Raw genomic sequence first — 18,677 nt, 5'->3', positions numbered from 1 at the left:
CATGGAAGCTGGCTTGCATTTCACAACTGCCATAAAATACAGAGCATGTTGCAGCATGCATGCCACTTCGTCTCTGGAGTATCAAACCCCGAATCACGAACTCCTATTTTACCGATATATTGGGTTTTAGAGATGGAACCTTGCTATGGAGGAGAACGCCCTTTAGGTTTTATGGTAGTCCTTGGGAAAGGTGCAACCTAACAGTCTTGCCTTTGCACTAGAAAAGTTTGTGTACTCCTGCTGTAGCAAATGATTCAACATTGATTGATATTTACAGTCTGTACCCATCTACTTGTTACAGAAGCTTTGGCACAATGGTCACCACAAACAAGACCCACATGGTGGGGTTTTCATTTTCAGGAATAACTGATGATGCCACTCTGGTCCCCGTTCTTTTCATTTTCTTCTTAAAGGTCTACTTGGTGACGTTTGTGGGTAACGTTGGCATGGTTATTCTTGTCCTGAAAACCCCCAACCTCCACACTCCTATGTACTTCTTTCTGAGTTACCTCTCCATGGTGGACCTCCTCTACTCATCAATCATAACTCCTAAGATGCTTTTGGACCTTCTGTCCGTGAAGAAGACCATCTCATTTACTGGATGCGCTCTCCAGTTCTTCATCTTTGCTGCCATGGCAGCAACTGAGGCTTTTCTTCTCTCCAACATGTCCTATGATCGATATGTTGCTATCTGTCACCCACTCCACTATGTCTCTATAATGACTAAGAAGAAGTGCTGGTGTCTTGTACTATTCTCCTTCACTGTTGGCTTCATGCAATCATTGGTGCAGACTAGCTGTGTGTTTAGTCTAGAGTTTTGTGGATCAAACCACATAGCCCACTTCTACTGTGACGTCCCTCCACTGCTCAAATTGTCCTGCTCGGATACCTTCACCTGTGACATGGTGACCATCTTCGTCATCTCCTCCTGTGGCATTGGGTCCTTATTGACCATTTTGGTCTCATATACATTCATTGTTTCTTCCATCCTCCACATGAAATCATCTGAAGGCAGGCGGAAGGCCTTCAGTACATGTTCTGCTCACCTCACATCAGTCTCCATCTTATATGGCTCGGTCTTCTTTGTCTATCTACGGTCTCCCACCAGTGACTTTGGTAAAGAGGACAAGGTGGTCTCTGTCTTCTACACAGTAATAACGCCAATGCTGAATCCACTTATCTATAGTATAAGAAACCAGGAGGTGAAGAAGATTCTCATGATGGCATCACGGAGAACTTAAAAACCTGTTCATAAAGGCCCTTTTACACGTAAAGATAATCTTTCAAACAACTGAAAGCTTGAAGGATTTTGCGATTTATTTGCATAAATTGTTAATGGCCATTAACACTTTATTATCTTCATTTGCATGTAAAAGTACCTCCAGTAGTAGTTTGCAGAGCCCAGCTTGTGTTTAAACAGCTGCAAGCAGATTGCATTGTTCCCCCCCATGGTTAGTGTAAACGTGCGGATGCAGCCTAAAATGCATCCTTCAAACAAAAAGAGCACGATGCCCGCGTTTACATGTAATGATTATCGCTAATTTTCTGCCATTTGGACAAATTTTGAGCAATAATCATTATGTGTAAGGGCCTTTAGAAGGTCACACACAAACTTTTATCTTCTCTCTCTCTACCCTCTGCCGGTTGAACTTGATGGATTTAGGTCTTTTATAAAACTGCTGTTGACGGATCTGTTACACACTTGTGTCTCTAGGGTTTTGAATGTAGAATACTGCTGATCAATTCATCTTATAACTCACCAAATAAAGAACACTTGACTTTTCTGTAATACAGCAGACATGGGCTGACTGATTTGGCTTTGGGCTGCTCCTAAGAGGTCCCTGGTTTTAACCCTTTAACCCCTTTTTGAGGGCTATGGCCTTCACTGCAGGGAATCTTCAGGTTGCTTCCCTAGGAGTAGTCGCAGTTCAATGGTGCTAGCCCAGATGGGTCTGAAGTCACCAGAGTGTGGTACTGAAAGGACTAGCAGGGATGCAATCAGTATAACAGATTGAGGTCAGGACAAGCGGAGTTCATGCAACATGGGAAGAGAGGCAGAGGGTCCGGGCAGGTGGCTATTGGTCAAATCATTGTGAAGAATCAGGCTGAAGCTGGGTATACGAGAGTCAAGCTGTACTTGAGAGGTGCCTTAAATTACGGGGAGGGCTACTGTGGGGGTCACTATTACTGCTGAGTGCACTGTGGGCGTCACATTTACTACTGAGGGCCACTATGGGGGACATTATTACTACTGAGGCCACTGTGGGGACACTGTTACTACTGAGGGCCACTATGGGGGACATTATTACTACTGAGGCCACTGTGGGGACACTGTTACTACTGAGGCCACTGTGGGGGACATTATTACTACTGAGGCAACTGTGGGGACACTGTTACTACTGAGGCCACTGTGGGGACACTGTTACTACTGAGGGTCACTATGGGGGACATTATTACTACTGAGGCCACTGTGGGGGACATTATTACTACTGAGGCAACTGTGGGGACACTGTTACTACTGAGGCCACTGTGGGGACACTGTTACTACTGATGGTTTTATGCATCTGAAATTAGGTTTTTAGGCCAGGAATCCTCTGTCAGCGCTCTGAGAGAATGCTCTGGGATCCATCAATAATGAGCGAAGTAACTGGGATGCCCATTTAAGAATATTGTTTTGGCCCAGTAACCCTAGACTTTAGGACAAGACCAAATTAAGGAAGGTGTCCACTACATTTTGACACTGAGGATATAATGCTGAGTAATCTGGCTTAAAGGGGTTGCACAGTTGTAAACTATTGATGACCTATTCTCAAAATAGGCTCTGTCTTACCTGCTCAAGATTTTGGCAATTTTTTAACCTCATTAACATACCCGTTAAGCACACAGTCTGAGGTAAGACAAATATAAAACACAAGTTTATTTACTCTTTAGTATATGTAAGTAAAATAGTTAATTAACATATAGGCATTGAGATCACATGGGTAACAAAGTTAAGCATCAATACGTCACCGGATATTGTAGCATCACTCCGCAATCGGGGGATCTCCAGGTACGATTGTCAAGAGGATCCGGGAGTACGCCGGTACGTCTAACGGCCACAAGATGAGTCCCGACTCTTCCCTGAAGATCACTGCTATTTATGCCGTTCTTACACTACGTGGCATATCTGCTTCTGCGCAGTTATGGGTATATACGTCATTCTAATATGGCTATTCAGGTTCTAGACATGCGTAGTAGATGATTGGCAACACAATATATTGAATATTTTGTCCATGAAGTTATCACATCTGTGTTATATTATGAGTCATTCTTGCTGTCTTACCATATATGTCGATAATATTCTGCATTGAGCAGAATATTCAGACAGGTCATTAGTTCATTGAAGTTCTGGTTAACTCATACGGCAACTAGTTATTTGATTACACAATCATCCAGTTCAATCGTATCCCATACGTGTCACAATCGGTCCTTAATCATTCACTATTTGCCGTATGATACCATTAAAACTTTTGGTTTTCTACAGAATACCTTATATGCCATGAAACAATTCCATAGCGATAAAAGTATTACAACTATGGCCAATACCAAAACAGGATGTATTAGCCAATTAAGAGTGGTTTGTGCAGATGATGAATAACCCATAAAGATGTCATACCAATGGTGTGACGTGGCATCAGCAATAGCCGATCCCATCTTTACAATTTTGCCAGCTATTACAGTAGTACTTACAATATGCGTTGCCAAAGATCTATTAAGCAATTTAATATGTTGCTGTACTTCTTCTGTGTCTTCTAACAACTTTTTGAATTTGGTCAAATTTAGATCCCAATTTGACACATTTAAAGGCAGTGGTTGCCAATTGACAGCCACTGTCTTGTCTTGTTCGGGTAATAACACAAAGGTCTCATTTTCCCAAACAAGTGCAGATACGTTTCGCAAGCATCCTGAAAATGGGACAACCATCCCAGGTACAACAGGATGATTACTTGCCAAACATACCTCCTGTGGGGCTATTTCAACCATCATCTTAAAAGTGAGTGGCAGCACAGTCCATTCACATACATTGATCGTATTTTGTAATAAGCATGGTTCATAAACAGCCGATTGGACCTTGCATATGGTCCCTTCTAATGTATCATCACACAATGATAAATCATGAGTTCTATTTTGGTCATCAATGTAAATCCCGTTAAATCTAGGTACCCAGAAATGCATATCTTCTGGAACACCTATAAGTAAGGGGAGAACTACAAACTTACACATCACATTCTTTTTAGTAACATTGTATATGAATATGGTCCCTTTACATAATATATCATTGCAAACCATTTTCTGCGCCTCCAACTGTATCCAATCAGTCTCAGTTATAGTCTGATTGAACACGGTCCTCCACACTTGCTCATTGCCAGTCATGAGCATAGTTTGAAGTGTGTTCTTTTGTTGTTGCTGATAAATGGTCTGCAAGGTACATATTGACCAATTAACATAGTTAGATATGTTAGAATTTATTTCATATGAAAACCTATTAGATGCATCTTGCAAATCAAGCATTATTGTGTCCACATCCGTTTGCATACTAAAGGGCTGCCATATAGTGGGCATCCAGTTAGCCTGCAAAGTGAGCACATCTTTAATACCACTTCCCGCGTTATGCATTCGATTAGCTAAAGTCTCTATATCAAAACCATTAATAGTCCCAGAAAGCGCTCCGTAGCCTCCGAGTAAGGTATCATACCAAGCTCGACGGGAACGCTTGGTAGGACAAGTCCTTGAGGGTGGAAACTGCACGGAGGCTTGTATAACAGTCTTTTGAGCATCTCGTCCCACCATGCGACAGGTGGATGGAACCCTTTTTATATGTCCAGGATCTATTTTAGAAGCATTAATGTTCACGAATACCAGGAACTGGCCCCACATGGCCCGATTCTCGATCTCCGTTGCATTCCCACACGTAATTACTTCTGTCTCATTTAAGGGAAATGAAAACTGCACTCCCGTATTTGTACAATTCTGAACATATTGTATCACCAGGGAGTAATTGAGATATGGCAACTCTTTTGGTCTCTGACAGCAGGACACTTTCACAAGTGACGTAATGTTTATTTGTCCCGTTGCCTTATGCAATGCATATGAAGGACGGTAAGTCGAACTTATATGCGATAATGGATTTCCACTCCAGATAGTCCCATCAAAGGTAATATTCACGATATAACATTTCTGGTTGGCTTCACAAGTGAAGTTGTCTTGCTTCCTGGTTCGGGTTGAATTCCTCCAGCCCCACGAATAATCATTCCTTCCGGTGTCATTGACGCGGATCCCTGGCGTCCACGCATCACCTACTGCGAACACCGAACACATGACGCCAAGGATTCCAAAAATGATTATGTGATTCTAGAGAAGGCAAGGAAACAAGCATTATTCCCGCAAATAGCACTTTTCTTGTGGGACATATTCCCATTTCTCTACTCCGGGTCGCATAATAAGCAAAGTTCGATCTTTCCCCACAGCAATAACCTCTGCCGGGGAGGGCGGTCCTTGGTGATTCTGAACCCATATTTTGGCCCCTACATTAGTAACATCAGTTGAGCCAAAACCTTTATCTCCTCTTACAGTAAGTTCAGTGGGGGCCACCCCTTCTTCCACTTGTGTCAGATACACTGGTATTAATAGCAGCTGTGCCATGCGCTCCTTTTTCCCTATTATCAGAGGATCTGTTCCTAAATTTATCATGATTACTTTAATTTCCCCCTGATAATCTGCATCTATGACTCCGCCTAGGACTACTGCACTTCTCAGAGCAAAACTCGATCTAGTGGCTATCTGCCCGAAGTGATTCTCCGGGATCTTGCATCCTATCCCTGTGGGAATAGTACTCACCTTTCCCGGGGCTATCACCACCGTATCAAGAGCATATAGATCCAACCCTGCAGCGGCAGGAGTGGCTCTATAAGGTGCCTGCGCATCTGGATTAATTTTCCAGTATAAGATTGTCTCTACCTTAGCTACATCTATACTGAGATTGGGTGTTAGCATGCGCATTAAGGGTGTCATAGAATCAGTGATGGGCCTGTTGTTGATAATCTGTAAAGCAGCAGTCAGATTATCTCTCCATTGACCATATTTGTCGGTCTCAGTGAGCTTCTTCAGGGTAGATTTTAATAACCCATTCATTCGTTCCACCAGGCCCGCGGCCTGTGGATAGTAGGGCATATGATATACCCATTCTATGTTGTTTTTACTGGCATACTCTTTTACCTGATTTCCGGTAAAATGTGAACCATTGTCTGTCTGGATCTGCAGGGGAGTCCCATAATACTGGGTAATAACTTCCAGAGTACGTAAAGTACTCCATTGTGTTGCTGTTTTACATGGGAATCCCACCATCAGACCTGAGAATGTATCTACTGCTGTACAAATATACTTACATCCTCTGCTCTCAGGGAGGGGCCCTACAAAATCCATCTGCCAAATCTGCGCTGGCAACTGGCCTCTCCCTATGTGTCCCATTACTGTATGAGGCACTTCTCGTTTTTGCACATGTTGACATACTGGACATTGCGCGATTACTTGTTTGATCATGTCCACTGTCAAAGGGATACCTCTTTCTTGTGCCCACCTGTAAGTGGCCTTCTCTCCCAAGTGTCCACTTTTTTGGTGAGCCCAAACAGCTGTACCTTGAAGCCATGCTTCCTTTTCCTTGTCAGGTTCTTGTATGGCAACAGAAATCGATGCTGCCGCATCTGCTTGAGAATTAAATAAACGTTCCAATGAGTCAAGAGGGACATGAGCATCAACATGAAACACTGTACTTTTGGTACTCCTAATGAATTCCTCTATGTCTTGCCAAAGCTCTTTCCCCCACAATTCCTTACCATGAATGTTCCAGTCGTTCTTCTTCCATCCCATGATCCAAGTGGCCAAACCATTGGCAACTGACCATGAGTCCGTATACAAATGACATTCTTGCCCTTGTTCCTGCTTCAGAGCTAAGAATACTGCACAAAGTTCTGCATATTGACTACTCTTACCTTCTCCTTCCATGACCAACGTCTTGTCTAATTTCGGATTAAAGGCTACACTTTTCCATCTACGTCTTCCACTGATATACTTGGCCGAACCATCCGTGAACCAAGCATGCTCTTTTTGGGAGTCTGTCAACTCAGAGTAAGGTATTCCCCACTTTACTGGGGATTCCTCCATTTGCGCTACTGGTGTAACCTGACCATCTGGAGGGATATCAGCTATCTTTTCATGCAGGGCAGCTATCCCCCCTTCACCTTTTTTCGCTCTTTCCGAGATGTACCATTTCCACTTAATGATACTCTGCTCCTGGGCATGTCCTATCCGATTGGACTTTGGATTAGATAATACCCAACTCATGATGGGTATTTGCGGCCTTAGAAGGACTATGTGTCCTGTCGTCAATTGTTCAGTATCCACCAGGGCCCAATAACATGCCAACAGCTGTTGCTCCAGTGGAGTGTATTTTTCTCCTGCATCTGGTAATTTTCGATTCCAGAAGCCCAGTGGCACTCTTTTGCCCCCTTGCTTCTGCCACAATGACCAGTTTGCATACATATGCTGAACTGATACATGAAGTTCTATCTCACCATCTTGTAAAGGCCATAAATCTACAGCCTGTTGTATGGCTTCTTTTACTGCCTCAAATGCAACCTGTTGCTCTTCTCCCCACGTGAACTCGTACTTCTTGCGAGTCACCTTGTAAAGAGGAGCAAGAAGCTGCCCCAGATGCGGAATGTGTTGTCTCCAGAATCCAAACAATCCTATGTAGGATTGTGTTTCCTTCTTGTCTTTCGGAGTGGGAAAATTTAAGATTTTCTGCCTTGCCTTAGGGAGAATCTCCCTATGGCCCTTATTCCATTGAATTCCTAAGAATTTCACCGTCTGAGAGGGGCCCTGCACCTTGCTATCATTTATTTCCCATCCTTTTTCCCGCAAATGATGTAACAGTCTGTCCAATTGTTTCTTTACAGATTGTTCATCCGGTCCCTGAATCATTATATCATCGATATAATGTGAAAACTGCATTTCTGATGGTAAATCAAACTCATCCAAATGTTCTGCCACCGTCCGGTGACAGATGGTTGGACTATGTATCCAACCTTGTGGCAATAGAGTGAACGTATATTGACGTCCTTGCCACGTAAAGGCAAACTGATCTTGTGCCTTTTCTTCTATTGGAATTGTGAAGAACGCTTGTGCGATATCAATCACAGCGTACCATTGTCCACTGTGACTTTGAATCTGCTCCACAATTGTAATGGTGTCTGGGACAGCTGCCGTCAAGGGAGGTGTTTGTTTATTCAACTCCCTGTAATCGACAGTCATCCTCCAAGACCCATCACTTTTCTTCACAGGCCATACCGGATTGTTCCATGCTGTGGTTGCAGGCCTCACAACCCCAGCATCGACCAAATCCTTAATGGTTTCTCCTATTTCCTTGTGACCTCCAGGAATTCTGTATTGCTTCATAGCAACCAGTTTTCCTGCAGGAGGGATGTGTACGGGTGGCATTTTGACCTTTCCCACCGTAACTGGACAAGCTTTTATCCCTATTTTCCTTACGCCAAAGGCAAACTTACCATCTTCGAGGTGTAGTGTCAATCCTTTCAGAATATCTATGCCAATGATATATTCCGGAATAGGTACTACTAACACCGTGTATTTACGTAAGGGCAAATTGCCCAATTTCAAAGTTACCTGTGTCTGTACTCCTTCGGTAACTTTTCCTCCCAATCCTGAAATATTAACTTTTGGACCTTTAAACTTTTTGGGATTTCCATAAATCAGAGTAGCCTCCGCCCCTGTATCTACTAAAGCTGGGACCCTTTGGACATTACCCCCTTTCCAATGTATGGCTAGCGGGACATAGGGTCTGTCATCCCGCCTAACCCAAACAGGGGCTTGGCTTGCTACCTATGCGGAATCAGAATCTGATTCCTCCAGGAGCGGAGCAGATGGCTTCATATGGTCCTGCACTTGGCTAGCTACCATTGCAGCCATCTCCTTCCATGGATAGATCTTTTGAAAATCCTCCCATTCTAATTTCTTAGGTTCTAAATTAGTGACCTGCTTCTCTCTCTTTTTAGAAGCTTTTGGGGCCACTGAATCTTCCCTTTTATCCACCTTTTTGTTGGATAATACCTTCTGTTTATAAAGACGCCACAAATCACCTGTATCTTTTCCATCAATGGCGTCCTTGGAGACTCCAGCTTTCAGGAGAGCCTGAAACATATCTCTACGAGATACCCTTGGCACTCCTGAATCACCAGTCCCCTGGGAACTAGGATTCCTAGACCTATCACGATCTGTTCGCTTTTCCTCTCTATCCCAGTTTCCCATATCTTGCAATTCCCGCATTCTAGCCACAACCGCAGACATTGGCTCATTAGTCATGGATAGAAGTAGGGTCATCATCACGGCTTTATAAGCCGAAGGTGCAGTCTTAATTAAACGATTTCTAACTCCTGCTGTCAGCCGAGTCTCCAAATAATCTTCCATATGCTCGATGATAATTAATGAGACCCTCATAGCTTCCTCCTTCAACCTTTCAATGCCATCCCTGATAGTGTACCAAGGTTTGTCATTGATTGGAATGTCTGCCTCTGTTGGGAATTTATTAAGAAACCCATTGGTTACTATATTAAACAGGGAAATAGCACTTTCTCCTTGATGATTAGGAAAATATTCTCTAAAATTTCTACTGATTACTGGATCTCTAGTTAGAGTAACAAATCTCATTGCATCTTTTGGATCCAACATTACCCCAGTCGCCCCGTGCTCAAATAGACGGACCAACCATGGTATGTCAGATTCCCCAGGCCTTTGCCTAAATCTACTCAGTATATCATCAACTTCTGACTGAGAAAAATCCTCTAGGGTAAGCCTGGTGCGCCTATGTGGCACCAATTCTTCTTGCACCAACAGTCTCCCATCGGCATCGTACATATAGTTTCCCTGATCGTCATACCTGGGCAACCTTTGCCCATCATGACCTACGATAGGCTGGGTATCGGGTCCATATTCAGTAGTTTCCTTCCTTCTGCTAATGGGCTGGGCACGTTTTAAAGCAGGTGGATCAATTATTGGATTGGGTGGGTCTTCCCAATCCCCCTTATGCCAGTCCTCCTCCCCCGAAGAAGATGAGGAATCCCATAAGTCTCCATCCCACTTATCTGGGTCCCAGTTCACAGAAGCAGAAGCTATAGCTTTCGATACCTTTCGCTTATCAACTTTACCTTTACGCCCCTTATATTTATTCTGAGCAACTTTTACAACAGCCTTTTCTGCAATATTCTGGTAATGTTCTATTTTTTCCTTTATCAGCCTTTGGTTACATTCCAACACCACTCTCTTTCCTTCAGATTCTACTAACTTTTGTTCCGTCTGATTAAGTTTTCTTATTAGTTGGGACTTCTTCTTATGGATATTCCTATAGGCTGAGGCCAATACCCAATTTCTCCTACCCAACTGAACTGCGTCACCTGCCTTGGCAGGGGTCTCCTCGAGTACCTTAACGACATCGAGGGGCTCTGAATCTTTTAGCTTACTATCCCATGATTCTGCAAGCCCACTATGCATCAACTCCTGAGCTAATATATCATAGGGACCCTCGGACCAGCCGGGGATGTCTATTTTCTGAACGATTTTAGTTTTATCTTTCTTGGTTCTTTTTCTAAACATATTGTTGTCTTATTGGCAAAATGCCAATTGGTGAAACTTTTTGCGCAGAGTTCCCCCTTACAGAACTTACAAAATTTTGGCAACGTGCCAATCTGGTGAAACTTTGCACCGAGGTCCCCTTTACGGCGAGGCACCACCCTGCAAACTGGCACCAATTTCCCAAGTCCTGTCTCAAAGTTACAGAACTCCGAAAGTTTTGGCAACGTGCCAATTTGGTGAAACTCTGCACAGAGTTCCCCTTTACAAAATTTTGGCAACGTGCCAATCTGGTGAAACTTTGCACAGAGGTCCCCTTTACGGCGAGGCACCACCCTGCAAACTGGCACCAATTTCCCAAGTCCTGTCTCAAAGTTACAGAACTCCGAAAGTTTTGGCAACGTGCCAATTTGGTGAAACTCTGCACAGAGTTCTCCTTTACAAAATTTTGGCAACGTGCCAATCTGGTGAAACTTTGCACAGAGGTCCCCTTTACGGCGAGGCGCCACCCTGCAAACTGGCACCGATTTCCCGAGTCCTGCCTCAAAGTTACAGAACTCCGAAAATTTTGGCAACGTGCCAATTGGTGAAATTTTGCACAGAGGTCCCGCTTATTGCTAGACACAACCGTGCAAACTGGCACCAATCTCCCAAGTCCTGCTTCAAAGTTACAGAACTTATAATATTTTGGCAGTATGCCAATGGGTTCAACAAGGACTACTTACTGCAACTATCAATTTGTATTTACTATTATTACTCTATCACTTATCAAAGCAAAGTTATAACCATTTGAACCCCTTGGCAATGGGCCAAAAATCTAATATGGCGACAGCAACCCCCCCGTGCACTGAGAAGCACTGTCACAATACCAAATTATACAGTAATATAACTTTACCAAAGACAACAATATCCTGCCAGACTACGCCAATTTATGTCTTACCTGCTCAAGATTTTGGCAATTTTTTAACCTCATTAACATACCCGTTAAGCACACAGTCTGAGGTAAGACAAATATAAAACACAAGTTTATTTACTCTTTAGTATATGTAAGTAAAATAGTTAATTAACATATAGGCATTGAGATCACATGGGTAACAAAGTTAAGCATCAATACGTCACCGGATATTGTAGCATCACTCCGCAATCGGGGGATCTCCAGGTACGATTGTCAAGAGGATCCGGGAGTACGCCGGTACGTCTAACGGCCACAAGATGAGTCCCGACTCTTCCCTGAAGATCACTGCTATTTATGCCGTTCTTACACTACGTGGCATATCTGCTTCTGCGCAGTTATGGGTATATACGTCATTCTAATATGGCTATTCAGGTTCTAGACATGCGTAGTAGATGATTGGCAACACAATATATTGAATATTTTGTCCATGAAGTTATCACATCTGTGTTATATTATGAGTCATTCTTGCTGTCTTACCATATATGTCGATAATATTCTGCATTGAGCAGAATATTCAGACAGGTCATTAGTTCATTGAAGTTCTGGTTAACTCATACGGCAACTAGTTATTTGATTACACAATCATCCAGTTCAATCGTATCCCATACGTGTCACAGGCTCTCATTAGTAGATCAGTGGGGGTTTGATGCCAATCAGCTGTTCACTAAGACAGTGTACTCAGCTGATTTCTGCAGGAAGCTGACAGCTTTGTCCCCACTGCAGTGGTCAGGCTTGATATTGCAGGCAAAGTTCCATTCACTTCAATGGGGCAGAGCTAAAATATCAGGCATAAGCTATGGGGAGAAATGGCGCTGTTTCTAATCCTGGACAACCCCTTTTAGGGTGTGTTGATATATAGCTGAAATGCTGTGGATCTGCAAAATAATGTGAAAATCGGCAGGCTTTATTCCCACAGATTCAGCTGTGGATCTGCAGTTGTTTGCAGTCTTTCAGCTGCAGCGATTACTTCGTAGCATTTTGCATACAGGCAAACAGCGGCACTTTAAGTATCTGTACTTGCTGCTGGTAAGTAATGGCTGTAGCTGAAGGCCAATATTAGCTGCGGATCAGGGGAGTACCTAAGGGCTCAGGGGCCTGGGTGCAAAAGTTCAACTCGGGCCCCCCCCCTGGGCCTCCACCCCACACTCCCCAGTACCCATACCTAGATCGTGCTGCATACGTGATCTCCCCCTTGGCGTAATCTCTCCTGCACATGACGCATTTCCAGCACATGACAATTTGTTTGTAGCCCGCAGGCCGCTCTCACACACCGCTTTTTACCGCTATTAGCGCGGTGTACCGAGCTACGTACTAACCGCGGTACAACACTCCCAGAGATTTTAATGAGCTTACTTAAACCTGCGCTCGAACACGGTGTTTCTAATGCTGTGATTTTCAAGAGCTGTCTGTTCTATTTTTGCGTTGTCGTGGTTTTTAACACATTTCCTCACAACGATGGGGTGCATTAAAAAGCACCGTCAGATGCTGTAACATGTGTTCAAAAACGCTGCTCGAAATCCTGGTAAAAATGCCACGATTTCAAGCTGCGTTTTCTGAACACGTGTCTATCTATCTATATACTATCTATCCCATATCAATCTATATACTATCTATCCCATATCTATCTATATACTATCTATCTGCTATCTATATACTATCTATCTATCTCGTATCCATCTATATACTATCTATCTATCCATCCCATATCTATCTATATTCTATCTATCTATCTTCTATCTATCTATCTATCCCATATCTATCTATATACTATCTATCTGCTATCTATATACTATCTATCTATTCATCCATCTATCTATACACTATCTATCTGTACACTATCTATCTATCTATCTCATATCTATCTATACACTATCTATCTATATACTATCTATCCCATATCTATCTATATACTAGCTATCTGCTATCTATATACTATCTATCTATCTGCTATCTATATACTATCTATCTATCTATCTATCCCATATCTATCTATATACTATCTATGTATTCCATATCTATCTATATACTATCTATCTATTCATCCATCTATCTATATACTATCTATCTATATACTAAGTATACACTATCTATCTATCTATCTACCATCTATACACTATCTTCCTATCTATATACTATCTATACACTATCTATCTATCATCTATCTACTATCTATCTATCATCTATCTACTATCTATCTATCTATCTACTATCTATACACTATCTATCTATATACTATCTATACGCTATCTATCTATACACTATCTATCTATATACTATCTATACACTATATACTATATCTTTACACTATCTAGCTATACACTATCTATCTCATATTTATCTATATACTATTTATCTATCTATCTATATACCATCTATCTATTCATCCATCTATCTATATACTATCTATCTATCTATATACTATCTATTCATCTATCTATATACTATCTATCTATCTCATATGAGATAGATAGTATATAGATAGCAGATAGATAGTATATAGATAGATGGATGAATAGATAGATAGTATATAGATAGATATGGGATAGATAGTATATAGATAGATATGGGATAGATAGATAGTATATAGATAGATATGGGATAGATAGTAGATAGATAGATAGCTGGTATATAGATAGCAGACAGATAGTATATAGATAGATAGTATATAGATAGATAGATAGTATATAGATAGCAGAATGATAGATTGATAGTATATAGATAGCAGATAGATAGTATATATATAAATAAATGAATAGATAGATAGTATATAGATAGATGGATGAATAGATAGATAGTATATAGATAGATATGGGATAGATAGATAGATAGTATATAGATAGATATGGGGTAGTTAGATAGTATATAGATAGATATGGGGTAGATAGTAGATAGATAGCAGATAAATAGTAAATAGATAGCAGATAGATAGATAGTATATAGATAGATAGATATGGGATAGATAGTATATAGATAGATAGATAGAAAGATAGCAGATAGATAGCAGATAGATAGTATATAGATAGATAGTATATAGATAGATGGATAGCAGATAGATAGCAGATAGATAGATAGCAGATAGATAGATAGTATATAGATAGATAGATAGTATATAAATGGTATATAGATAGTATAGATAGATATGGGATAGATAGATAGTATATAGATAGCAGATAGATAGTATATAGATAGCAGATAGATAGATAGTATATAGATAGATAGTATATAGATATGGGATAGATAGCAGATAGATAAATAGTATATAGATAGATAGCAGATAGATAGATAGTGTATATAGATAGATAGTATATAGATATATATCAGATAGATAGATAGTATATAGATAGTATATAGATAGATAGCAGATAGATAGATAGTATATAGATAGATAGCAGATAGATAGATAGTATATAGATAGATAGCAGATAGATAGTATATAGATAGATAGCAGATAGATAGTATATAGATAGATAGCAGATAGATAGATAGTATATAGATAGTATATAGAAAGATAGCAGATAGATAGAAAGCAGATAGATAGATAGCAGATAGATAGATAGTATATAGATAGATGGCAGATAGATAGCAGATAGATAGATAGCAGATAGATAGATAGCAGATAGATAGTATATAGATAGATAGCAGATAGATAGTATATAGATAGATAGTATATAGATAGATAGCAGATAGATAGATAGTAAATAGATAGATAGCAGATAGATAGATAGTAAATAGATAGATAGCAGATAGATAGATAGTATATAGATAGATAGTATATAGATAGCAGATAGATAGTATATAGATAATATATAGATAGATAGTATATAGATAGATAGTATATAGATAAAGGAAAGAGACAGACAGACAGACACATATGTACTTACCCCAGGGTCTGGTCCACTTCTCCTTCATGTGACAGCAGCAGCAACTCAGAAGCTTCCCGTTCAGCAGGAAGCAGGGGGCAGCACATGATCACTGTGCCCTGCCGCCCCATGTGATTTCCTCCATCCTCCCCTGCCACCCCATGTGACTTCCTCCATCCTCCCCTGCTGGCCCATGTGACTTCCTCCATCCTCCCCTGGTGGCCCATGTGACTTCCTCCCTGCTCTGCCGGGCCTTCCTCTCACGCTGGCCATTCTGGCTGCTGCATGATGAGAATTTTGCTGCAGTCAGAACGGCCAGCGATTAATCCACTAAATGTGCATGTTGGTATTGCGGAGGGCGGCCTTGGGGCCCCCTGAGCACAGGGACCGGGTCACCATGGCGACCCCAGCACCCCCTGACACTACGCCTATGCTGCGGATCCACTGCTGAAACTGCACCAAAATCTGCAACAGCAGTGTGGATTTTGATGCAGATGTTGCAGATTTTGATGCAGATCGGCAGCATTCCTGCTATGTGTGAACGCACTCTAATGCTACATTTAGGCTACCTTCATGCAGGCGAATGCAATATTGGGGCGAGAAACCTAGCCGAATATTGCACTTCTCAGCGTGCGTTTTACCTGCGGATGGGAGGTGTTTTCCATGCATCACTTTTTTGAAATTCCAAGACCCTGGCAATTGATTCACCAAGTTGGAGGATCGGTAAGTGATTTCATGGCATGCAATGTGTTTGACTGCCCCTTTGGAAACAATGGGCGATGCGTTCCACGGGATGAGAAAAAATAGGAAATGCAGCTTTTTTTTTTTTTTTAACCTTGCAGCATTGCTGTGAGCGAAAAAAAGATAGCTGATGGCCACGACTCCATTCTTCTGCAGATTCACGCTTGTGTCAATATAGCCTTACACGGGACGACTGTCTTCTAAACGACTGCACGAGCGTGTGACGTCACCGCCTTGTTGTTCGCAGGACGTTTAGACAGGCAGATCACCGCTGAGTATCGCTGGCTTCTTGCTCAGTGCTGCACATTCTATGTATACACTCAGTGGGGAGCGTTTACACGCAGCGAGAAGTCAGCGAACCAGCGGTGATTATTATTCTGCACGATAATCAGCCCGTGTAAATGGCCCTCAGGGTGAGTTTCCATTGTTTAGCAGAGAGCTCATCCAGGTCTGCCCATCATTGTGCCTTACCTTCCCATGGGATGACTACTTTACACAGGAGCGAGTCGTTCAAGTGAATGAAGCGGAGCGGTCGGGATCCTTCTGGCAGTCCACCTTCATTCACCATAAACCGTAGTTGCTGATCAATCCTCCACAGTTCATTCCTATAATAAAAGTATATATGTTTTTGTAAGCCTGGTGTTGCACCATACTCCCGATCCTGTGTCACCTACCCTTACCGTGACTGATGACATCGGGAGACCAGCTGTTAATCACAGATCCTAGAGCCTAGGCCATCCATAGAATTTATCTGTACGCCCATTTGGGGGAATTCTTTTTTTTCCTGTAAAGAAAAAATGCAAAAAAGTGTCTTTTGTTGTTTTTTTTTCATTTTACTCCACTTAAAAATACAACTTGTCCCGCAAAAAACAACAAGCCCTCATACAGCGACGGCGAAGGATAAATAAAGGAGTTACGATTTTTAAAATGGGAAAGGAAAAACTAAAAACAGAAAAAAGGGCCGCGTCATTAAGGGGTTAAAATAAAAAAATTGAAAGTGAAGAAAAATCCTTTTTTTTTTTTTGAAAGTACTATTTTTCTGCATCATCCAATAACATTTTTAGTTTTCCATGGGCGGAGCTCTGGGAGGCTTGTTTTTTACATGACCAGCTTTGGTTTTATTGGTACCATTTTGGGTACATGCGGCTTTATTGATGGCTTTTATTGCATTTTATGGAAGGCAAAACGGACAAAATAAGCATTTTGCCTGTTTTTTAGGGTTTTTTTTTTGCCATGTAAGATAAATAGTGTGTTCAGTGTATTGTACAGGTCATTTTGGATATGATGCCACCAAATAGGTCAGATTCTTTAAAAAAAAATAAAAATAGAGGGAAGTGCGCAAAAAAACGTTTTTGGGTTGTTTTTTTCTTACACTATCATTTTTTGCATTTTTTTAATGTCCCTTCATGGTACTTGAACCATAACAGCTATGATCACCATCATAATGCATTGCAGAACTTCTGTACTGCAGTGCATTATTGCTTACCTAGAGGCTTTGCGTGTGAAGAAGAACTTATAAGCATGCCCTCATAGGAAATAGTGAAGAGCTAAACCTTCCCCCACCTCATGGGTCCTGCAGGATCGCTAGCAGGCCTGGCGGACTATAAATACGTTTGTAGCTGCATCACAAAGAGTGGATTCCAATACCGGACCCTCCTGTGAGTGTCTGTCCGAGTATAGGTACTTTTAATGATAATAAGAAAAGTTACATTGTAATTGTTTTGATAGTCCGGTCAGTGATGAAATCTATAACTGTGAAGGGCTTAGTGTTTGAAATATAGGCAAATACTGCCGCAGTGACAAAATAAAACAAGGCAGACACCTATAGAGTGAAAGGCACACATGCTTAAGTTCCGGTTAACCCCTTAGTGATGAAGCCTGTTTGCGCCTTTTGGAAATCTGACGTGTCACTTTAACATAGAATAACTCCATAAAGGTTTTGCAGATCCCAGTGATTCTGACATTGTTTGTTCCCCACATCTGGTGAAAATAGTGCGATAGAATTTATGTATATTTATTAAAAGTTTTGTCATTTTTTTCAGATTTTCAATTGTAATATTTCAAATATGAGCAAACACGCTGTACAAATTTTTGATAAGATATATATTTACGTCTGTTTACTTTATTCTGGAAGCACATTGGAAAAACTTTAGTTTTCTTCAACCATTTAGGAGATGTACAAATTTAACATTACTTATCAACATTTTCAGGAACAATTTGTTTTCCTGCACCAAGCCAAGATGTCAAGGGTCATAGTTGTCAGAATAATAGATTCCCCCACAAATGTAAAAACTACACCCCTTAACTCCTTCCCGCTCCTGGACGTACCTGGTACGTCATGGCAGCCTGGTACTTCCCGCAACATGACGTACCTGGTACGTCCTGGAGATAGCACGGGATCACATAAGATCCCGCACTATCCCGCAGCGGGAGCCGGCTGT

At 41.5% G+C, this 18,677-nt stretch overlaps 1 protein-coding gene across 1 annotated transcript; it reads left to right on the top strand.

Moving 5' to 3' along the window:
• Positions 1 to 314: 314 nt before the first annotated feature.
• On the top strand, positions 315 to 1,241 carry LOC136610489 (olfactory receptor 5B12-like). Its single transcript, XM_066589721.1, has one exon. The coding sequence runs from the start codon at positions 315 to 317 to the stop codon at positions 1,239 to 1,241; it is 927 nt and encodes a 308-aa protein (XP_066445818.1).
• Positions 1,242 to 18,677: the final 17,436 nt, after the last annotated feature.

Source organism: Eleutherodactylus coqui, chromosome 2 (assembly GCF_035609145.1).
Source record: "Eleutherodactylus coqui strain aEleCoq1 chromosome 2, aEleCoq1.hap1, whole genome shotgun sequence".
In the NCBI taxonomy this organism is placed as follows: Eukaryota; Metazoa; Chordata; class Amphibia; order Anura; family Eleutherodactylidae; genus Eleutherodactylus; species Eleutherodactylus coqui.
Note: the sequence above shows the minus strand (reverse complement) of the source record. Positions and strands in the feature narration are given on the sequence as shown.